At 41.5% G+C, this 25,167-nt stretch overlaps 1 protein-coding gene across 1 annotated transcript in view; it reads right to left on the bottom strand.

Annotated features, from left to right (window-relative positions):
- The window catches only part of GCFC2 (GC-rich sequence DNA-binding factor 2), a 111,799-nt gene that overhangs the window by 40,314 nt on the left and 46,318 nt on the right, over positions 1-25,167 (bottom strand). The window contains exons 9-11 of the mRNA XM_030198793.1: positions 16,501-16,576; positions 12,377-12,489; positions 8,826-9,025 (exon numbers count right to left, since the gene is read on the bottom strand). Of these exons, the coding sequence (XP_030054653.1) occupies positions 8,826-9,025; positions 12,377-12,489; positions 16,501-16,576 (389 nt within the window). The remainder of the gene's footprint in view (positions 1-8,825; positions 9,026-12,376; positions 12,490-16,500; positions 16,577-25,167) is intronic.

Below are 25,167 nucleotides of genomic sequence, written 5' to 3' on the forward strand. Positions count from 1 at the left end.
GAGGTTTTTTTGGCACGCTGGTTTGCCAGTGAACTACAATACCCAGAAGCCTCGGGGCCGATACAAATAGAACGGGCTCACCGCATCGGGATGAAAAGGACGGGCACCAATAAGCCAAGAGTGGTAATTCTAAAATTTTTGAACTATGCGCAAAAACAAGAAGTGATGAAGTTGCTGAGAGCTGGGAAAGCATTAGAGTATGAAGGAATCCCAGTAAGATGTTTCCAAGATTATTCAGCAGGGGTAGCAACACGGAGGAGACAGTTTTCGGAGGTTTGCTCAACGCTATTCCAAAAGAAAATAAGATTTGCACTACAATACCCTGCCAAATTGCGGGTCACGCATAATGGCATTACTAAGACATATGAGACGGCAGGGGCGGCTAAAGAATTTCTACAACAGCTGGGAACATTATCTTCAGATGCAAGTTGAACAGCATAGAAAGAGAACACTCTGAGAACACTGAGTAATGTCATACGGAGAGGTCAGCGGAGACCTGATTGGTCAAGATATGACACTACAGTAATCTCCCAGCCAAGAACAAAGATGGACCACTTATAGTAGCAGAAAGATTGGCAAGAAGGCTGCAGTTGGAAAGTTAAGGTCCTATGGTTTGTGAGTTAGACTTGAACGTTGATTTTTATTTTTTTTTTTTTTTGCTGTTAATTAAGACACTATATGGCAGACACGGCCTGTGGGTGAACCGATTTGAACCCCTGGTAAGAGGGGGGAGACCCTGTAAGTGTCTGCTCAGCTTGACAAGAAAGTTATGTTTTATGTTTACTGTAACATTGTATAATGCGGAGGGGGGAGGGAGAGACGTAAGGAAGTCAAGGTCCTAATTGGTGGACCTGAGAATAAGGGATATAGGGTTTGGGGGGGGGAGGGGGTGGGGGGAGGGAAGAAGGATGCAAGCAGGGCACAAGTCTTAATTAGTAAGGATGTAGAACATAACAATGAAGTTGACACAGTGGAGGTGCAAGTGGGGGGGGGGGCAGAGGCTGGGATGTCCCCCTCGAGTACAACAGTGGACATTTATGGAGAAAGGCACACACTTTCAAATCCAAGAATAGTAAGAATACTAACGTGGAATGTAGGCGGAGTTAATTCGCCAATCAAACGTTCTAAGATTTTACAGCAATTAAATAGGCAAAGGGCGGACATAGCACTCTTGCAGGAGACGCATCTGAACCAGATTGAACATGCCAAGCTCAGCACCTGGTGGGTCGGGGATTGTATAGCAGCAAATGCACAAGGTAAAAAGGGAGGAGTAGCGATACTAATTAGAAAAGGCATAGCCTCTGTAATTAATCCACTTCTGATTGATACTGAAGGCCGCTATGTTATATTGGAAGTGGTAGTTGGGAGACAGAAACTGCTAATCTGTAATGTTTATGCTCCAAATAGATATGATCGGAAGTTTTATCAAACTTTGATAAATTTTTTGCTTAGGCAACCGCACGCAGCTATAGTGCTGGGGGGTGATTTAAATGCAACTTGGGACCCCTCCCTGGACAGATCAGCCCCGGAGACGGCCTCTTCATGTTATAATAATAGAGGCCTCTTACAGTTGAGCCAGATGTTGGGCCTGGTTGATGTGTGGCGGGTGCTGCACCCAGGTGAGAAAGACTATACACACCTGTCGCGGGCCCACTCCACTCAGTCGAGAATTGACTATATTCTGACATCACGTCAGATGTTTGGGGAAGTGACAACAGCGGAGATAGGACCGTACATGGTGTCGGACCATGCCTGGGTTAAGATAGAATGGATACCAAGCGGTACAACTCCACAGGAATACAAATGGCAATTTCCCCTGGAGTTCAGTTCAGATCCAATGCTTAAAGGCAGGTTACAAGCTTGCTGGGCGGAATACAGTACTCATAATCAAGAACACATAGAAGACCCAGTTTTGTTTTGGGAAGCGGCTAAGGCGGTTCTTAGAGGTGAAGTGATAAGTCATGCACACTTTGTGAGGAAGACACGAGATAGAAACATCTTGCGTTTGAGTACCCAACTTTGTAAGTCACGGAAGAGATATGGGGAGACAAACGCGATAGGTGATAAACAACAAGTGCTGGAACTTCAGACCGCCTTAAATGTACTTTTGCAAGAAAGGGCACACAAGTCACAGTTATACTATAGATATATGCTCTATAAACATGGTAATAAAACAGGCAAGTTGATGTCAAAAATAATTAACCCCCGGGGAGGGACTAAGAATATTTTGGCACTGAGACAAAGGGGGGGAGGGCTCCACACATCAGACAAAGCAATATGTGAAACTTTTCGGGCCTTTTATCAAGAGCTGTACGCTTCCCCAGAGGAAGACGGTCTGCTAAACCAGATGTATTTAGAAAATCTGGCTTTACCAAAGCTTACAATACAAGAGCTGGATAGTCTCAATCAATTAATTACTGAAGATGAAGTCAGTTTGGTTATTGCTCACAGCCCACGACTAAAAGCCCCGGGACCAGATGGTTTAAGGGGAGAATTCTATAAATTAATGGAAGGAGGGGTTATACCTGCAATTACTAGATTTTTGAACCAAGTGATAGAGAGACAAAGGTTACCCCCAGACTTGAATAGGGCTCAAATAATAGTTTTGTTGAAACCGGGGAGGGACCCTCTAGAGCCGACATCGTACCGGCCTATCTCCCTGTTAAATTATGATACCAAGTTATTGGCAAAAATCTTGGCTAATAGACTGGCGAGGCTGCTCCCAAGGTTGATTCATGAAAGTCAAGTAGGATTTGTGGGAGGTAGAGCTGTGAGTAAAAACTTGAGAGCAATATTGACATCACTAGAACACAGCTCGCAGGCGAAGGTAGCATCATTGCTGATCAGCTTTGATGCGGAAAAGGCCTTTGATAAGGTTCACTGGAAGTTTCTTTTTGACACGTTGGAACAATATGGATTTTCAGGGAGATTTGTTGAAGCAATACATGCTTTATATGCCAACCCATGTGCCACTCTGAGAGTAAACGGGATAGAATCGGAAAGTTTCTGTATTAGGAGGGGCACGAGGCAGGGGTGCCCATTGTCCCCTCTTCTCTTTGTTTTGGTTTTAGATCCCCTTATTAGAGACATCATGGCAAACCCTTTGATCCGGGGAGTTGGCTTAGGGACACACATGTTTAAGATTGCAGCATTTGCGGACGACATTTTGGTACATCTCACAAACCCAAGGGAATCCTTAGATACGTTATTGGAAACCTTTCGTGAATATGGCGACTACTCAGGTTTCCGTATTAATCTAGACAAGTCAGAAGCGCTGGCTTCGCCAGAGGTGAACCAGAGGGACTTGGCTCCCGAATTTCCGTTGAGATGGGCCAGAGAGTCCTTTAAATATTTAGGAATCCGACTCACAATGAATACATTAGATTTATATCAGTTGAATGTTAAAATCTTACTGGAATATACAAAAACTAAATTGGACTCTTGGATGAGTCTGCCACTGTCATTAATGGGACGGATACATGTAGTACAAATGGTGTTGTTTCCGCGCTGGTTGTACGTTCTTCAAACTTTACCCATACGTCTATCGCGAGTTGATTTGAAGCGGATGATGCGCCTTTTCAGTAGATTTTGTTGGGCAGGCAAAAAGCCTAAAGTTAGCCAAAATCAGTTAATAGGGAGCTGGAGACAGGGGGGAATGGGTATCCCGGATGTGTTCCTATATAATCAGGCGTGTTTGCTGCGCCACTTAGTAGATGTGGTGAATGCCACGCAGTATTATACACCTACGGGCTTGGAGGAAGCTTTTTTTGCTCCCTATGATATATTAGCATTGCTCCACTTACCTCGAAGTCAGCTCCCCTCTAAATTTAAAAAAAGTATCATACTACAACCCCTTCGGGAGGCGTGGCAGTGGTGGATGCGGCAAATGGGGGGCCAACCACACGTTACAGATCAAATCCCAATCGTAGGCAATCCTGTTTTTGAGGCAGGGATAGATAACCCGACATTTGGCAGGTGGCAAGGGCTGGGCATCACAAGATTGGAACACCTATTGTTGGACAATGGGGAAATGATAACATTTGACGCTCTTCAAGATAAAGTGGGATCAGCTTGGGGTAATAGATTTGCCTATGCACAGGTCCGACACTATGTGAAGTCCCTGAGCCAAATATCCCTGAGAGGGCAGATGGGAGAGCTGCTAAGGGTTTTCTTTGAGGAGTTGCAGATGGAGAAACAATCTGTATCAGCACTGTATGGGGCACTGGCTAGGCGTAGGCCTCAGAGGCAATACGTTGATCTTAAGCGAAAATGGGAACAAGATTTGGGGATCTCCCTGGCAACATGGGATGTGTCAGCTACCTTGAAGGGCATACGGGCGTTGGTAACAGATGAGAGGCTGAGGGAGTGTGGTTATAGAGTGGTCTTACGGGGGTATATGTCTAGAACACAACTGGCTCATATGTTGGGGCCGGACAACTCGGGATGCTCTAAATGCGGAGGGGGTCCCAGCTCGTTATATCATGCATTGTGGCAATGCCCCAAGGTGCGCATGTTTTGGCAGAGGGTAAGAGGGTTTTTGATTCGATTGGGGAACAGAGTTCAAGGAACGGAGCGGCAGTTTCTGTTGGATCAACCAAGAGCGTTTGCCCCATTAGGAGCCCCCGCTATAATGCTATGCAGAAAGCTGAGCTTGGTAGCGCGAAAATGCATTATGCAATACTGGGTCTCATCGGAAGGGCCAGCTTACTGGCATTGGCGCAATCAGGTGCATCTCCTGGCCTCTTGGGAGGCTAGGGATTCAAAACGATCGCCTAAACGAAGAGTGCGATTTCTGCAGATTTGGACACCATACCTGCAAATGCTTAGTCCAAGGGGACGTAGTCTGCTTGTTAATGCCTGATAAATAGTAGAATAATGGAGAATACGGATAGCCTGGAGTAGATAATTTAATCTAAAGTGGAATTCTGCTTGCAAGGGGGGGAGGTATTGGGGGGGGGGGGTTTGGAGGGGTTGAGTGAGACGTAAATGGCTAAGCTTGGCAGTGATCTAGAGCTTTGATGTTTAGTTACTGATATTTTGTGATAAGCACTATTTTACCTAATGAAGTATTCAAGAGTATGATATTAGGAACAAGAGCCACTCAAAACCTAATGTTAGCATGGGACAAGGAATTATCAAGAGGGGAGGGGGAAGGGGGGGAAAAAATTGGGGATGAAAAGTGTTTGGCGAAGTTGAATATGTTGTAAAAATGCTGTTTTATATATCAAACAATGCTATATGCATATTCTACATCACTTTGTATTGTGAGAATTGTTAATAAAACAGTTTAAACATAAAAGGAAAAGATAGACATTTTTGTAGAAAATGACCTTTCCTGTTCTGATTTTGGACGTTTTACAAAAAACATCCAAATTCAGACTTAGATGTCATATCCAAAAATGCCCCTTGTGCATTTGACTTTCCAAAGTCACAAGGAGCAGCAGTGGGAATTGAACCCATGTTGCCAGGATCAAAGCCCGCTGCACTAACCATTAAGCTACTCCTCCTCTGTTTTGGACATCTTTTGTTCGAAAATGGACCCAAAAAAGGGCGTCCAAATCACAGGACATCCATAGTATTTTTGAACACAAAAGATAGACGTCCATCTTTTTTGAAAATCACCTTCTTTCCTGTTTGGAATTTGGACGTCTTTGTAAAACGTCCAAATTCTGATTTAGACGATTCTTTCGAAAATGACCCTCTATGGGACTCAACAGGAGTATTATTTAAAGATGTGATGATACAGTGAATTAGAAAGAGAACATTACATGAGATCTTGCATTAGTATGCCATAACGATTTAACTTCTACCAATGGATGTGGTTTAAAAGTAAACGAGAATCCCACTGGTGTTTGAAACCATCACTAGAGGGCAGAGGTTGTGAATAGTTTTTAACTTATTTTTGATATTTAAATACTATTTACAGATTTCAAAATGATGTTTATCAACTAAATGAATATGCAGGAGAGATATCTGCATATACATAACATAGTAAGGTGGAGGGGCATAATCGAACGGGGCCGGCCAACTATAAGGGCGGGCATCTCTAATGACGGCCCCATAAAGCGGCGTACCCGACTGTATTATCGAAACAAGATGGCTGGCCATCTTTCATTTCGATAATACGGTCGGGGACGCCCAAATCTCAACATTTGGGCCACCCTTAGAGATCGCCGGCATTAGAGATGGCCGCCATTGGTTTTCGCCGATAATGGAAACTAATGGCGGCGATCTCAAACCCGGCCAAATCCAAGTCATTTGGTCGTGGGAGAAGCCAGCATTTGTAGTGCACTGGTCCCCCTCACATGCCAGGATACCAACCGGGCACCCTAGGGGGCACTGCAGTGGACTTCACAAATTGCTCCCAGGTGCATAGCTCCTTTACCTTGGATGCTGAGCCCCCCAAATCCTCCCCAAAACCCACTACCCACAACTATACACCACTACCATAGCCCTTAGGGATGAAGGGGGGCACCTACATGTGGGTACAGTGGGTTTTGGGGGGGGTTTGGAGGGCTCCCATTTACCACCACAAGTGTAACAGGTGGGGGGGGGGGGGTGGGCCTGGGTCCACCTGTCTGAAGTGCACTGCACCCACTAAAATCTGCTCCAGGGACCTGCATACTGCTGTGATGGAGCTGGGTATGACATTTGAGGCTGGCAAAAAAAAAAAAAAATGTTTTTACATTTTTTTTTGGGTGGGAGGGGGCTGGTGACCACTGGGGGAGTAAGGGGAGGTCATCCCCGATTCCCTCCAGTGGTCATCTGGTCAGTTCAGGCACCTTTTCAAGGCTTGTCGTGAACAAAAAGGGACCAAGTAAAGTCGGCCAAATGCTTGTCAGGGCTGGATTTCTTTTTTCCATTATCGGCCGAAGCCAGCCATCTCTTAACCACGCCCCCGTCCCACCTTCTGTACACTGCCAACATGCCCTCTTGAACTTTGCCGGCTCCACAACGGAAAGCAGTTGAAGCCGGCCAAAATCGGCTTTCGATTATACCGAGATGGCCGGCCTTCTCGTTCGAAAATAAGGATAGTAACATAGTAGATGACGGAAGAAAAAGACCTGCACAGTCCATCCAGTCTGCCCAACAAGATAAACTCATATGTGTTACTTTTTGTGTATACCTTACCTTGATTTGTATCTGCCATTTTCAGGGCACAGACCGTAGAAGTCTGCCCAGCACTAGCCCCGCCTCCCACTACCGGCTCTGCCACCCAATCTCGGTTAAGCTTCTGAGGATCCATTCCTTCTCAACAGGATTCCTTTATGTTTATCCCACGTATGTTTGAATTCCGCTACCGTTTTCATCTCCACCACCTCTCACGGGAGGGCATTCCAAGTATCCACCACTCTCTCCGTGAAAAAATACTTCCTGACATTTTTCTTGAGTCTGCCCCCCCTTCAATCTCATTTCATGTCCTCTAGTTCTACCACCTTCCCATCTCCGGAAAAGGTTTGTTTGTGGATTAATACCTTTCAAATATTTGAACGTCTGTATCGTATCAGATAATGGATGTAGTGAGCATGGAAATCTCTCATGCAAATTCATTATGGGTATGTCAAAAGTCTGGCCTGTTTGCAGCCCTCGAAGATTGAAATTGGATAAACCTAGGCTAGAAGGTACAACTTATCCATCACCATGGATTCTACTATGTCCCACTCCGCTGAAATCAGGGCCCAAATGGGCTGATAGACTGGGAAGAACTTTGAAGGTTTGTGCAACCTCCTAATGCAGATTCTTACTGTATTACGGGTTCAGCAATAGTTATATTAACACAAGCCTTAGAAACTTTACCTGAGAAACACAGCTGACCCACAAAGGGGTCATCTCCGTCCCCCACAGGAATCTCTCCCTCCTCCAGTGGCTCTCTTCGGGAGTTCACCCAAACCCATCTACTGGCTGATGATCACTTTTTGGACCCTGCCACTTACCGGGAATACCAGTACTTCATAGTGTCCAATCTGGGCCTCTCTGCAGGCCTCATTTCCCCTATGCCCTGGGCCACAGAAGATCCTTGTACCTGGTGCACTAAGTAAGCCTAATGCAGGAGTAAGATAAATTCTGGAGAAACTCCCACAAAAACCCCAACTGGTTCATAATATCCCCCCTCCCCTCGATGCCAGGTAAGAGGCCATACCAAAACTCTCTCCCACTCCCTATGGGCTAGGGTTGGGTGAACCATGGAATGAAAGGCCTCAGAGTTTGCTGCTTCCAGCATGGTGACTGCTCCTGTGTTGCAATGTGACCCAGCATCCTGCTGAGAAGCTGCCACTGAACTTAAAGCTGGCCCATGCTTTCTCATGGCCAGGTTTGACTGTACTCCCAAAGTCACAGGATCATGATCAGTGCGACTCTCTGCACCACTGCAACAAGACTCAAGTGCCAAAACTGCCACTGCAGCCCCCTACCCACAGTGGACACACCTTTTCACACAGGCATTTCCATGCTTGCACCCAGCTATAGTCACTCTCTCCCACACCACTCCCCATGCTCTAAATTGGTATTACCCCATTTTAACTGTATAACAGAAGTATCATGTACATTTGCAGTGCAATTTTATTTCTACTTTAAGAATTTAAGACAGATTTCACAACTGTGAAAAACAGAAAGTAATCATATATAAAGTATGACAGCTCTCCTTTGAAAATACTAAGTTATCCAATATGAACCTACAATACATTCTTAGGCAAGGGGAAACCAGGCAGAAATGTTCCTTATCTGCCGATACCTGCTATGCTGCTATAAGCTATGAACAGAGAAAAAATAAGTAATACAACCTAAACTTCATTTTGAGTAAAATCCAAATGTAGTAGCAAACCTACCTCAAGTGGATTCCAGTCTATCAACCAAGTTCTAATTAAAGGTTTTAAAAGTATAGGCAGACATAGGCTTATGTAGGCTTCATAATAGGAATCTGGAAATTTTTCTCTCCACTCCTGGAATTTCAGCAAAATATACTTGATACTGCAGAAGTCCTCAAGCACATCATCAAAATTTTTTTGACACCTCTTCAAAATATCATCTGTGAATAAAATGTACCAACAATATTCAAAAATGTTTTAATGATCTCAAATCCACAATATAATTTCAACTATTCAACTAGTGCACAAAGTAGAAATTTTTGTGGTTTATCTGATCCACATCTAGCAAAAAAATAAAAGTGCATTTGGGAAGAGTCATTTTAGGAATGGTGACTCCTGATGATCCTGAAACACAAAACAGCTCAGCGTCCCTCCAACCCAACGAACTACAGGATTCTTATCAGGCACTACTGCCAAGAAATCAGCCACCTACAGAGCATGCATAAACATATCAAGAGAGTGTACTTATTGTACATATGAACTTAATCCTAAAATCCTAAGAATCATGCAGGAAACGAAAATATCATTAAACAAAGAGAGGTGGAAGATCCAAAGAAACCAAATCACAAGATGACCAAGAATGTTAGAAGGTTTACTCTCCAATGTTAACAGGATCCGTTGGTACATATGATCCAAAGCATATGGTTTTTAAAATTGGAGAAGTTGGTCTTCTTTCCCTGGCAGTATCATTAAAACAACAGAAAGCATTTTGCCTAGCCAGTGCAATATATTTAGGGCACAATATGAAGCTCAAGAATTAAAAACTCAAGCAACCTATATTAAAGTGTCCAAATGAGTATAAGCTGGAGTATATTTGTACTTATTAGGACAAGTATTTATTATTAGTTATCCTGATTTTATTGGGCATCAAAGGATTAGATTACACTAGTATCTCAGCCTGTGAATTAAAAAAGCTTTGCGTTGATATGAAGCAGCACCACCTGTAAATCAGCAGCTTTCATTCAATTGGCATCTAAGATTGTGCTATAATATTTGTCAACACAAATGCACCTGCATTTACCAGAGATTTTGATTTACACGGGTTAGCAGAACATTTTTGAATCTTTGTAGGTTGTCATATCTTTTAAAGTACCACCACCACCAAAAACAAAACAACATTAGCTTTCCAGATTATACAGGTCACCTTCTTAAGATTTGATATCAAAATTACAAGCACTAAGATGCAGTCACGTCTGAGCAGGCAAACAGTTTAGGAAAAGCACACCTTTTTGCAGTTCACTTTCCATAACTAAGTTATCCTCTCTAACACCAATACATAAATCACTGTGATAGTATGGTCAAATGTCAAATATAAATGCTTAAGAGACACCAAAGAATAAAGGTTAACACAATGACTTCCACATAAGGAGTTGCAAACACAAAGTCTTTTTATGTGTCAACATTTTTATTGATGATTCCACCTGGTAACACATCCATTAGAGTACATACATAACAAATTGTAAAGCTATCGTTCTTATGTACATTAATCTTAAATTGCTATCATCAATTTTTGTTTTTATAACAGTACCCTATCTTATCCCACTCCCCCCTTACTATCTTCACTTTTGCCATGTACACTGAAACAATAGTCAGCTTGTTACATTAAACTCAAACCGTAATTCCAATAGTAACACCTTACATTATTCCGTAATTGAACCCCTTATTACTATTATTCCCCCTCCCCTCCATCCCCTCCCCCCCCATCTTTTTAAATACTCCATGCTCATTCGTAATCCGTTCATGGTCTAGTCCTAGCCAACCTCTTCATTTTCCTATATTTAATGTGTTGGTAAAGGTTCGCTGCCTCACTGGTGCTTCTTAAAGCTCTATATACCATTATCCTCTCTGTCTATTGTATTCCTTGTCCAGACTCCTCCCCCCCCCCCCCCCCCCCCCCAAAGATACCCTGAGACGCCTTCTCCCTCATGACTCTTCCTTCTCCTTCTTAATGTGTAGAAAATTTATTTAACACTGCACTTCTCGCTTTATGGGAAATACTCTGCAAATATTTACTCCAAATAGAAACAAACCGCTTTCTTTTCTTTGGAGAATCCTGAGCTTCCCTGGCCTCCCATAACATCAGCTCATGAAATTTATTCCTCCAATACCAAAAAGAGGGCGATTCCTCCTGCATCCAGTGCCTGAGTATACATTTCTTTCCCACAGCATGTGCTTTGCATAATAATAGTTCCAAATTCCTATCGGAGATCCCATAAGCTGCCCTTCTATTTAAAAGTACTCCTCTCCAAGATGGGATTATTCTTTGATCAGTAATGTTTTCAAAATATTTATGCACCGCCTTCCAAAATATTTTCATTCTATCACAGCTCCAAAATGCATGCATAAAGGTATTCCGTCCCCTGTTACATTTAGGACATTGAGCGTCATGTGTCCACCCTGCCCTTGCTGCTTGTGTTTGTGTCGTGTATTATCCTGTATTGACTCTCCTGCAATTCCGCCCCCCCCCCCATCTGCTTTGGGATATCTGTTATCAATTTTGCAAAATTTACTCCCTTCAATTCATAACCTAGTTCTTTGCTCCATGCCTCTTTAAGTGCTTCATAATTAAGGGGGGGGGGGGGGGGGGGAAGCAGCAGCAGTGCTTTATGTAAACTAGATATCGAAACCTGATCATATTCATCCCCCTTTAAGAAGTCTCGGAGCTTTTGACCCAGTTTTGTTCCCAAGGCCTCTTGGTCTAAACTAAACCAATAGTGATGTAATTGTCTATAAGCATAATAGTCTTTGTTGGTAAGGGAAAGCCTCTGTTGCAGGTCTTGAAATGTGTATAACTTTCCATCCTCATTGACTAAGTGTTCAACTAATGTGATTCCCTTTTCCGACCAATTTTTAATGATCCCTGCTTCCATTCCGGGTTGGAAGTCCCCATTTCCTCGAATAGGCAACTGATCACTAACATTTGGGTTCTGATTCCAAGCTTTACACAAAGTCTTTTATTAAGGCATCAAGATAAGACCAGACACGGGGCTGTGTTTCAGTGGTCAACCTGCCTGCTTCAGAGGTCACTAAACACCATTCAAACTACAGCACTGCGTCTGGTGCCTGATACAACTGTGGTTGTTATAAAGATCACAGGAACACTTCCAGCCAACAGCGGGAGGTTCAAGTAAGGCAAATACTGAGACAACAGTGTAATCAGGTTTCATCTTGGTGCCTTAATAAAAGAATTTAGTGTTTTGCAACTCCTTGTGCGGAAGTCATTCTATCAACTTCTACTCTTTGGTATCTCCAGGAACTTTGTAGAGATTGGTTCAAATATAAATGTTTATGCAAGGTTAAGATAATAATGGAAAGTAACTTAGGGTGGTGGACTTTGGTCCTGGGGAACTGAGGAACTGAGTTCGATTCCCAGCACAGGCAGCTCCCTTGTGACTCTGGGCAAGTCACTTAACCCTCCATTGCCTGCCGCATTGAGCCTGCCATGAGTGGGAAAGCGCGGGGTACAAATGTAATAAAAAAAATAAAAAAAAAAACACATGAAAATATATTACCTCTGCTCTTCTGGAAATCTGTTGACTCTAGTGGAGACATCTCATCATCACTTGACATTCCCTCATGGTGACCAACCTGCTCAGAACTCTCTCTCACTTGCCTTCGGTAAGCTCTGGATTTTATAACAAACACTCATTAATGATAGGATACAACAGTGGTACTCAACCTTTCTTCTGTCGTGATTCAACTTTCAGTCAATGATCATGTGTATGATACACTGAAAACTAAAATTCACCGCTGAACAAAAATAATAATATTTCATTGTTAAAAATTATTCTTAACCAATTTCAGAAGTTTTTAAAACAAAGCTTAATTTTTTTCTCAAAGAAGTTTCAATCTTCAGTCACATCAGACAGGACACATCAGAAGAAAGGCTCTGGGTAAGGCCACAGGCAGTGTGTGTTTATCACTGCTGTCACTGTTACTGGCAACCTCTAAAGAAATTTTAAGGTATACTGTTGGGGGAGGGGGAAGAGGGAAGATATGCCAAACTTGGGCGTGGAGAGGACAGAGAGAGAGGTGTGCTGGACCAGGTGAGGAAGGACAGGAAGGGAACCTTAACTTTACATGGGTCACAGCAGTTCTGGCCATTTTTAGTCCCAAAACTGCCCTCGACTTACACACGAGATATTCTAAGTACAGTAAATAAAATTCTCCCCCTTGGTAGAACCCAAAGTAATTTTATCAAGTAAGGAGTAGCATGATCATTCCATTTTCCTCACAAAATTGATTTGGTTCCTACATTCTGCAAGATCTGAAGTCTATGTAACTGCCTCTCTAATTACTAAATTATAATAATCAAAATGAGATAAAACTAGGGCTTCTGTTATTAAGCAGATAAGACAAAGGGAATGGGACTTATATACCGCCTTTCTGTTGTTTTTCCAACTACATTCAAAGCGGTTTACATATTATATACAGGTACTTATTTGTACCTGGGACAATGGAGGGTTAAGTGACTTGCCCAGAGTCACAAGGAGCTGCAGTGGGAATTGAACCCAGTTCCCCAGGATCAGAGTCCGCTGCACTAACCACTAGGCTACTCCTCCACTAGGTATCAAAAATACATAAGAATCCATTATCAACTGGGAATCTATCTGTATTTGTAAAACCTTCATCTCAGTCTATCTGAAACCTGATTCCTCTGGGGTCGCTGGGCCTGGAAACACCTATTACCTTGGAGAATAGTTTTGCTTATCACCAACTAGGCCATTATGTACGATGTTTGGACAAGGGAGCTTTGTCGACAACTCTTTTGCAGCGTTTATAGTCTTTTTTCACCCTGCCGAATCGGGATCGCCTTACTGTATCTTGTCTCTATGGGGAGCTGTTATGCCTATTCCCAACTACCCCTTGTGTCAGGGTGCAGGAGCGGTGTGCAGCGGATTTGCAGGGATTGCCAAAATCTTTGGATTTAGCAACTTCATTGGCACATATCCCTCAGATTACTCAAGCAACAGAATTACGAGAGTGGCTTTCAAATTTTATACCGTACATATATCTCCCAGACTCAGTTGTTTCATACGGGTGGCATTGATTCCCCTCTGTGTTCAAAATGCAGGACCCAACCTAATTCTTTTTTCCATGCCTTTTGGGGGTGTCCAAAGGTTAATAAATTCTGGACTCAAGTTACTAGATACGTAGGTAAGATTTTGCATTCCATAATTCCCCTTTCAGCCATTGATTTTTTATTACATAAAATGTGAGAGTTCAGTTGCAGGGGAGGGGGGGGGGGGGGAGAAGGAAGAAATATTTCCATAAGGTGACGTTCCTGGGCAGGAAAGCAGTTCTCAAGGTATGGAACCTCATCTGAGTCCCTTCTTTTTGGGGCTGGCACAATTTACTACATCAACATATGCTCTGGGAGAGTAGAACAGTGAGTGGGAATCATATACTTTTATCTCCCAAGGCACGAAGCTTTATTTTAAGCTGCTTGCGATTGCTGGATTTGGAGGACCTGTGCCTCAGTGCTCTCCCAGGGAGGGAGAGGGGGTGGAGGGAGGAAGGAAAGGGTTTTTTTTTTACATTATTATTATTTACCTCTACTTACTTGGTGAGGGGGGGGGGGGACTGCTAAAAGTTGAAAGACAATTTCTTTTCCTTTGGTCACTTTGTTGTATCTATGGTAGTAATAGTTTTCATGGCATTGCTGTAATATTTGATTTGTTATCAATAACAATTGTGGAATCAAACTAGAGGAAATAGGGACAGAGTTTGGGGTGACTGGGGATAAAATACAAATTCATTGACGACTGTGAGAAGGTTGGATGATTTTTCTTGCACCTGTATTATGTTCTTATTGCAGTTTTATGCTTGTTTGTATTGATCTTTCCATCAATAAAAAGATTTAAATATAAACAAGTTATTGCTTTGGGGGCTAAATTTTAATAAGATACCCATGTAAATGTTTGGTCTATTTAAACCAACATTCTTATGATTTCTATGATCCTGTACAGCTCCAATTTTTCTTGAAGATAGAGGAGTTACGGGGCTGTGATACATATAACTGGGTTTTTCTCTTTTAAGTTCAGTCACATTTGTTATAGATGGTTATCAACTGTGCATCTTAGTTTGTTTGTTTTTTAATTTTTGATTGTGATATTCCTTCTAATATGTGTGAATTGTGATCTCACTCTCATATGTAGTCTAGCAGATTGTTTTCAGATTTATTTTATTTCCTACAGATTGATAGTAGTTATTTTGTAATCACTACTGAATGTCTGTTTCCTTATTCAAATTTCTTTGACTGTTTATTGAAATTGATACAAAAAAAATTCAAAAACAAAACTTTCTTTTGGAAAAAACAGCAAAAGTCTAATATTTGGACTTCAAATCAGTTGCGCAGCTTCAAATCATTTTCCTATGTTAAGTCTACTTATCCATTATTGTCCTCTTATGAATCTAAATGGACACATCTGTCTCAAAGCATCAAAGGAAGTACCCTCTCATTAAACAATTTATTCACCCACGCCATCATTAAATTTTGGTGTAATTTAACTCTCGCAGAAGGCAAGGTGATATCCACCTTCACAAAATATTGAGAGAGAAGAAATATGGTCCTCATACTGATCTACACAAGGTATGGTCTGCAGACTTCCCTAATGCTTCTCTATAACCCAATTGGGCAGCTCTTTGGAATTTTATTAGTAGCATTTGTATCCCACATTTTCCCACCAATTTGCAGGCTCAATGTGGTTTACATTTGCCGTAATGGCGGTTGCCATTTCCGGGTAACAAAATTACAAGTGGTGTTACGTTAAAGGTGCATACATACATGGTAACATACATGGTACATAGCATATATGGAACTGATCATGGTGTATATATATATATATATATATATATATATATATATATATAAACCATGTGCATACATACATGGTAAAGAAGAATACATTAAGGTATAACATCCATAAGGCTGTATGGATTTCATGGAGAATTTAGAGAGCAAAATTACTACAGCAAGCCACTTGTTGGCATTACTCAAACTCTGTTGGCACTATACTTCATATGATTGAGTGTCCTCCAATACACTCCCTTCTGACTGGGAATCTGGTCAACAATTAAGCAAATTATTCAATGTTCCTCTGACATCTCATCTCTTTTATGCTCTCTTCACCCCTGCTTCCATGATTCCCCTTGCAAACCTAAACTAACTGATGCACTTATTGCAATTTGTATGCAACAAATATTCAAACACTGGAAAAACATAAAATTTCTCAATGAAACATTTTGGTGGAACAGTCTGCTTCTATAGATGCTACAAACTTCACACTGCTGAAAAATTTAACACACTCAATGCCTTGTCTATAACGTGGAAGCCAAATTAAGCTTTTTTTTTTCATTTCTCGTTGAAGGATGAAAAAAAAGCGCTGATCACTTCACCTCCTCTTAGTGTTCATTATAATGCTGTTTTCTTGTATGTCATTTTTGCAAAGTTTTGCTTCATTTTATGCAATTGTATTTCACATCTAATTCTACCAGTTTCCAATATCTTTATTTTTTCACTGGTTAATAGGTTAATACATATATATATATATATATATATATATATATATATATATATATATATATATATATATATATATATATATATATATATACAAACTCATTTATCAGTTACCTTCGGGACTTGCACTCTTCCAGATGAGTTTTCTCATTAACACTCACACCATCATTTGCAGATATTCTAGAATTGCCTATTAAATACAAGAGGAACAAGAAAATGAAACTTTATTATCTCCTTATATCCCCCAAGTGTGCATGGTGCATAATTTATTTTATTTATATTGTAAAGAATTATTTTAATGCAGTAATTTTGGTCTGAAAACTACATCCTAACAGAATCACAGAGAGGGGTCATGCAATCTATACCATATACATGTGGCCACAGCTCTGGAATGTCCTCAAAATTCATATGCCTCTAGTAGCATTAGAGTAATTGAAACAAATTACATTCCATTCCTTTTTGTTAGTACTAAAAAAGGAGCATGATACATTGGGTGACTCTTCAGAATGAAGGAGTAGCAGCCTAACGGTTATAGTAGCAAGCTGCACACAAGTACATAAGTACACAACAGTTGTGTTGCCATACTGGGACAGACCGAAGGTCCATCAAGCCCAGCATCCTGTTTCCAATAGTGGGCAATCCAGGTTATAAGTACCTGGCAGGATTCCAAAACAGTACAATACATTTTATGCTGCTTATCCTAGAAATAAGCAGTGGATTTTCCCCAAGTCCACTTTAATAATGGCTTATAGACTTCTTTTAGGAAGCTATCTAAACCTTTTAAAACCCCGCTAAGCTAACTGCTTTTACTACATTTTCTGGCAATGAATTCCAGAGTTTAATTACACGTTAAGTGAAGAAATATTTGCTCAGATTAGTTTTAAATTTACTACTTTGTACCATGCCCCCTAGTCCTAGTATTTTTGGAAAGAGTAAACAAGCGATTCACGGCTACCTATTCCGCTCCACTCATTATTTTATATACCTCCATTATATCTCCCTGCAGCCGTCTTTTCTCCAAGCCGAAGAGCACTAGCCACTTTAGCTTTTCCTCATAGGGAAGTCGTCCCATCCCCTTTATCATTTTCATCACCCTTGCCTATACCTTTTCTAATTCCACTATATCTTTTTTGAGATGCGGTCACACCATGGAGTGATACAAAGGCATTATAACGTCCTCATTTTTGTTTTCCATTCCTTTCCTAAAAATACCTAACATTCTATTTGCTTTCTTAGTCACCACAGCACGCTGAGCAGGGGGTTTCAACGTATCATCAACGATGACATCAAAATCCCTTTCTTGGTTGGTGACTCCTAATGTGGAACCTTGCATTACGTAACTATAATTCAGGTTCCTCTTTCCCACATGCATCACTTTGCACTTGCTCACATTAAACATCATCTGCCATTTAGATGCCCAGTCTCTTAAGGTCCTCTTCTAATTTTTCACAATCCTCTCGAGATTTAACAACTTTGAATAACATTAAGTCATCAGCAAATTTAATTACCTCACTAGTTACTCCCATCTCTAGATCATTTATAAATATGTTAAAAAGCAGCAGTCCTAGCACAGACCTCTGGGAAGCCCCATTATGTACTCATCTCCATTAAAAATGCTGATCATTTAACCCTACTCTCTGTTTTCCACCTTTTAACCAGTTTTTAATTCAAAAAAGGACACTACCTCCTGTCCCATAACTCTCAAAATTCCTCTGGAGTCTTTCATGAAGTATTTTGTCAAATGCCTTTTGAAAATCTAGATACACAATATCGACCAGCTCTCCTTTATCCACGTTTGTTCACCCCTTCAAAGAAATGTAATAGATTGGTGAGGCAAGATTTCCGTTCACTAAATCCATGTTGGCTTTGTCTCATTAATCCATGCTTTTGAATATGCACTGTAATTTTGTTCTTTATAATAGTCTCCAGCATTTTGCCCAGCACCAACATCAGGTTCATCAATCTATAATTTCCCGGATCACCTCTGGAACCTTTTTTTAAAAAGCAGTGTTACATTGGCTACCCTGCAATCTTCTGGAACCATGCTTGATTTTAAAGATAAATTACATATTACTAACAATAGTTCCGCCAGTTCATTTTTCAATTCTATCAGTACTTGGGGATGAATACCATCTGGTCCAGAAGATTTGCTACTCTTCAATTTGTCAAATTGTCCCATTACATCTTCCAGGTTTATAGAGATTTCATTCAGTTTCTGTTATGATTGTGCCGGTTTGGCAGGGGGTGGACTTCATTCCTGATTGGCTGTCAAGGTTTGTACTGACGTCAGGGGGTAGTACTTTAGCCTGCATGTCTCTGCTTTCCCTGCTTTGGCATTATGTTGTGCTGTGCTCTGGCTTTGATCTGTGTTTTCCTGTTCAGGGAGTGTGTGTGTGTGTGTGTGTGAGTGTGTGTGATCAGTTCTTGACTCCAGCTGGGCTTTCTCTCGCTGCTTGCAGTTCTCTGTGGGAAGCCAGCTGATGTTTGTTCTGTGGGGGGCTGGGCTCCTGTTCAGCCCTGACAGCTTTCTCCCTGGTTGTTTGTTTACTTAAGGATCTCTCTCCCTTGTGTTCCTGCTTGCTGGCTCAGTAAGTTTAACCCCCTGTGTACTGTGGCTCTGCCTCTGTCTTCTGGGTATTCTGTCAGAGATTTCCTTCTTTTACTGTCTCTTTTCTCTGGTATTTGGTTGGGGCTTAGGTTACCCTTTTGTTTGCTGCTCCTGTCTCTGGCTTGTAGGGTTGGTGTGTTCATTCTCCCCTCTGCCCTGGGGTGGGGGTCTTTTGGGCTGTTGTCTCCACATTCGCCTGTGGTTTCAGGGGCCTTCCTGTATTAGTTACCCTGCCCTGCGCCGGTCCCCTGGGAGGATGTGGCCCCGCTCTGGTTCTTTGTTTTCCCCTGCCCTGTGGCTGGTGTACAGCGTGTGGCTGGCACCTCGGGGTCCTGGGGGGACTCCTGGGTTCCTTTCTCCTCTCCCTGGGTGTGTCTGGGTTCCAGTTCGGCTGTGAGGCCCGTTTGTATGCCTATTTCCCTTTCTTCCTGAGGTGCTGGGGGAAGGGGCAGGCTAGGGATTTGGGTAGTTGGGGCGTGCAGTGGGGGGTCGGTCTCCCCCCGGCCTTGGTCTGCGATCTGTGGGTCTCGGCCGGGGCTCAAGGGCTCACGACCAACCCAACGGATTACAGTTTCTCTGACTCGTCAGCTTTGAATACTATTTCTGGCACCAGTATCTCTCCCAAAACTTACTCGGTGAAGACCAAAGCAAGGAATTCATTTAATCTTTCCGCTATGGCTTTGTCTTCCCTGAAAGGCCTCTTTTACCCCTCGTCATCTAGTGATCCAACCAATTCTTTTGCTGGCTTCTTGCTTTTAATATACCTAAAAAATTTTTTACTTTGTGTTTTGCCTCCAGCGCAATCTTTTTTTCAAAGTCTCTCTTTGCCTTCCTTATCAGTGCTTTGCATTTTACTTGCAATTCCTTATTTTCAGTCAGTTCCTTCTTCCATTTTCTGAAGGATTTTCTTTAGCTCTAATAGCTTCCTTCACACCTCACTTTTTAACCACGCCGGCTGTCGTTTGGTCTTCCTTCCTCCTTTTTTAATACATGGAATATAAATGGCCTGGGCTTCCAGGATGGTGTTTTTGAACTTCATCCATGCCCAATGTAAACTTTTGACCTTCGTAGATGTTCATCAGTTTTCATTTCTTCTCATTTTATCATAGTCTCCTTTTTGAAAGTTAAATGCTAACATATTGGATTTCCTGCGTACACTCACTCCAAAGCAGATATAAAATCTGATCATATTATGATCACTGTTGTCAAGCAGCCCCAGCACCATTACCTCGTACATGAGATCATGCGCTCCACTAAGAACTAGGTCTAGAATTTATCCTTCTCTTGTTGGATCCAGTACCAGCTGCTCTACAGAGTAGTCCTTGATTTCATCAAGGAATGTTACCTCCCTAGCATGCCCTGATGCTACGTGGTGCCAATGTGAGTGCTTCAGTTTCCTAGACCACGGGATCATTTTCCAAGAGCTACAGAGCAGAGATAGTGTCTATCTACCAAAGAAGGGACAAAGTGTCTTTCATAACAGACTGGCTAATGTACTAAAGAGTGCTTTAACTGGGGAGGGGTGAGAAAAAAAATAAAGTCATTAATAACCCTCAGGAATGCAAGACATCAAACACCTTTATAGAAGTGAGAAAAAAAATGTAATATCTGGAGATCCTTTACACCAGTGCCCATAGTATGGGAAGGAAATTTTAGATCTAGAGGCTGTAATGGTAGAAGGCGGTCACAGAGACATGATTCACAGAGAACCATGACTGGGATATAGTTATACCTGGCTATAATCTTTTCAGAAAGGACAGGGTAGGAAAAATTGGTGGAGGAGTGGCATTATATGCTAAGATTATTATTAAAGAAACAAAATTATAGGACATATGGGATAAGAAAAAAGCACAGTGGGTTCATCTGTAAAACGGGAATGAAAAACATATTTACATTGGTATGATATACAGGCCTCCCTCACAGTCAGAAGAAACAGACCGATTTAATTGAAGATATTCACAAGATAGCTAGGAAAGGGTAAGTACTACTGATAGGATATTTTAATATGCCTCACATTGATTGGGGAATCCCTGCTGCAGGATCATCTAGAAGCAAGGGGATCTTGGATTCTCTATAGAAAGAATTGTTCCAGTAGTTGGTAATGGAACCCACACAGAATGGAGCTATTCTTGACATGTTGCTTACAAACAGGGAGAGTGTTCTGATGTTACGGTGGATTATTTGGCATCTTGTGATCATTGAATGATGTGTTTCAATATTACAGCATAGGAAAAAAAGTGCTTATTCAAGATGGAATACTCTAGACTTCAAAAGAAGAACTAGCTTTGCCAACACAGGGAAATACCTCAAGGAAAAGTTGAATGGGAACAGATGAAGGAAGCAGAACATCAGTGGGCAAAACTGAAAGGAGCTATTTTTAAGGCAACAAACGTTATGTTAGAAAAGTGCATAAAAGAAAGAAGAAAAGAAGGCCGCTTTGGTTTTCAAAATGTAGTAGCTGAAAAGGAAAGGTTAAAAAGGTTTGCCTTCATAAATTTCAAGACAACACTGAAAAATGAAGACAGGCAAAAATATTTAGAAAAGAGTAGCTGGAAAAGCCATCAGGAAAGCAAAAATGCAAATGGAAGCAAAGTTAAGACTGGGGTTTTTTTTTTTTTAAGAAATGTAAGTGATAGGATTAAGTGTCAAAATGGCATCATGAGGGTTAAGGGTAAAGGGGAGGAATCTGTAGAAGCTAAGGATAAAACTAAACTGCTTAACAATTATTTCTGCTCTGTGTTCACAGAAAAAAAGCAAGGGGTAGGACCACAGAAAACAAATGATAATGGGAATGGATATATGGTAGATCAAAACTGATTCTCAGAAGACTGTGTTCATGAGGACCTAGCTAAATTAAAAACAGACAACAAGACGGACCTGATGGGATACGTCCAAGGGTACTCAAGGAACTCTGAAGTTCTGGGGGCTCCGTTGTCTGACTTCTTCAATACTTCCTTAGTCTGGAGTGGTCCCGGAGGATTGGAGAAAGACTAATGTGGTCACTCTGCACAAGAACAGAAGTAAGGAGGAGGATGGAAATTGCAGACCTGTTAGTCTGACTTCAGTGGTGAGTAAACTAATGGATTGTAAGGTTTCTAGAATTGAATGGACTACGAGACAGCATGGTTTCACTAAAGGCAGGTCTTGTCAGACAAATCTGATTGATTTCTTTGACTGGGTAACCAAACAGACATGGGAGGGGCGCTAGTTGTGTTATACATGGATATTAGCAAAGCCTTTGACACAGTTCCACATAGATGACAAATAAAATGAGTGCCCTCGGTATGGGCCCTAAAGTGACTGACTGGGTTATTAAAAACTGGTTAAATGGAAGACAGAGTAGTGGTAAATGGAGTTTGTTCCAAGGAAAAGCAAAGATACTTACCTGTAGCAAGTATTCTCCGAGGACAGGCTTCTTATTCTCACAAGTAGGTAGACGCCGTGCTGCGTTGCCTGGCTAGGCAAATTTGCCTAAGAAAAATCCAGAGCTTTTAGGAGATGGTCTGGCTACGCCAGGTATAACACTTGAAGCCACTGGGAGTCTTCATGGATATGGAAGGAAAAATCGCTTCGGCCAAATCAAAAGTCGCGATGGTGCCTGATAAAAGGGAAAGGCACAAAAGAAGAGACCCGATTGGGCAGACCTGAAAACAGCCTGCGTCGAAAAAGAAAAGAAACCTTAGACGCGGGGCAAAACACTAAGAAAATAAAGGTCTTTTTTTCTTTTAAAGGCTAAACAAAACAAACAAGCGGGTAGAAAACCACCAAAAGGCACTCAAAAATCACTCTAACCGGGCATGTGAGGAGCGAGCAGAAAAGTAGCTGCTTCTCACGTGGAAAAAACAAAACTAAAGTGGTGCATTCACGCAGCGGGTGGGAAGGCTCTTGCGCATGCATGCTGGAGTGCAGCTTGTGCTCCTAAAAGCTCTGGATTTTACATTAGCAAATTTGCTGAGCCAGGTGATGCGGGATGGCATAAACAAGCTTGTTTGTCCTTGGAGAAAGGATGTTAACAGTGGTGTTCTGCAGGGATTGGTCCTTGGGCCAGCAATTTCAAACATCTTTGTGATATTGTGGAAGGACTGTCTGGGTAAGGTTTGCCTCTTTGCACATGATATCAATACAAAGTACATATACTATCCTCAAAACATCCATATAGCTCACTTAGAATAACACAAAAAAAAAAATAAAAGATGGGAGAAAAAGCCTCAAAGAGCCCCAGGCATGAACACCCTTGGAGGTGAGAAACACTGCATCATTGACATAAAAACCTCCATACCGATTTTATAGTTTTTATGTTGTACTCTAAATCACACTATTTAGCTCACAAAAATTAAAGCCTCTCAAGATATTGCAATACTATTATTATTATTTATTGCATTTGTATCCCACATTTTCCCACCTATTTGCAGGCTCAATGTGGCTTACATAGTTTGTTATAGTATAGTCATTTCATGATAACAAAAACACTTAGTATTGTACAGAGATTAAGTAAAGGAAGAAAGAAGGAAGGTGTTATTCGGATGGTATAGAAGGTGGACTTTAATAATTGGAAATATTGGTGAGGTAATGTTGTAATAATTGGGAATATTGGTGAGGTAATGTTGTGAGGCTGTGGGTTCTCTTAGTAGGCCTTGTTGAAGAGATGAGTCTTCAAAGATTTGCGGAAGCTAGTTATTTCGTCAACTTTCAGGGCTGTAGGCAATGCATTCCACAGCTGCGTACTCATGTAAGAGAAGGTGGTGGCATGTATCAGCTTGTATTTTAGTCCTTTACAGCTGGGGAAGTGCAGGTTGAGAAATTTGCGGGATGATCTTATGGCGTTCTTGGGAGGGAGGTCCACAAGGTTTAGCATGTAGATTGGGGCGTCTGCGTGAATGATTTTGTGTACAATCGTGCAGATTTTGAACGCAATGCGTTCCTTGAGTGGGAGCCAATGACGTTTCTCTCAAGGGTTTTGCACTTTTGTATTTGGTTTTTCCAAATACGAGTCTGGCGGCGGTATTCTGAACTGTTTGGAGTTTTTAAATATTTTGTTCTTTGCAGCCAGCGTACAGTGCGTTGCAGTAGTCCAGATGACTTATTACCATTGACTGTACTAAGGTATGGAATATGTATCTCGGGAAGAAAGGTTTTACTCTTTTGAGTTTCCACATGGAGTGGAACATCTTTTTCGTTGTGTTCTTCACATGGGCATCGAATGTGAGGTTTCGGTCAATGGTATTTTTAGGTTTTGTGCAATGGGGAGGGAGCAGTATGGTGTGGTTATGGTGGAGTAGTTGTTTTTGTTGTGTTGTGAGGTGAGTACAAGACATTGTGTTTTTTCCGCGTTGAGTTTTAACTGGAATGCATCCGCCCAGGAGTGCATGATTTGTAGGCTTTGGTTGATCTCGTTGGTGATTTCATTTATCTAATCCTCTCTTGCCAACATATCATTCCAAGACCAATGCTGGCCAGCGTTTCACTCTCACTATTTCAAGGTCAGGGCATATTAATTATATCCCTAAGTAAAATCTAATGGCAAAAGACTAGAAGAGCATTCATGTCACCTTTTAACCATGCCGGCTATCGTGTCTGGGCTTCCAATACAGTATTTTTAAATAACATCCGTGCCTGATTTAAAGCCTTGTAGCCAATCCCTTAAGCTTCTTTTTAACCATTTTCTTAATTTTATATCATAGTCATCCTTTTGAAAATTAAATGCTGGGGGGTGGGGGGTAAGGGAGAGGAGAGGTAGGAACAGAGAGGAATATTCCCCCAAGCCAGTCCAAATGTATCCTCTGCAGCATGAAAACACATGCCAGGCCTTTTTTATTTTGGGGCACATTTTCAAACTTGCTTGATCCTCCAGGCACATCAAAGCACAATTTGCAAAGCTGTCATATTTACTAGTTATTTGCCACTGATAATAATAATATATTTTTTTAAAACAACTCTAAAAGCTTAAAAAACAAATTATGTAGAAATTAGAAGCATACTAGGATGACAGGATTTATTAATTTATTTGCTGCATTTGTATCCCACATTTTCCCACCTCTTTGCAGGCTCAATGTGGCTTACATTATGCCGCAATGACAATCATCATTAACGGAATGAGAAGAACAGAGTATTGTTTCAATTAAGGTACATAACATATCAAGAAAATTAGATTTAAAGAAATAATTGATACATAT

This window comes from Microcaecilia unicolor, chromosome 3, assembly GCF_901765095.1.
Source record: "Microcaecilia unicolor chromosome 3, aMicUni1.1, whole genome shotgun sequence".
Taxonomy (NCBI): domain Eukaryota; kingdom Metazoa; phylum Chordata; class Amphibia; order Gymnophiona; family Siphonopidae; genus Microcaecilia; species Microcaecilia unicolor.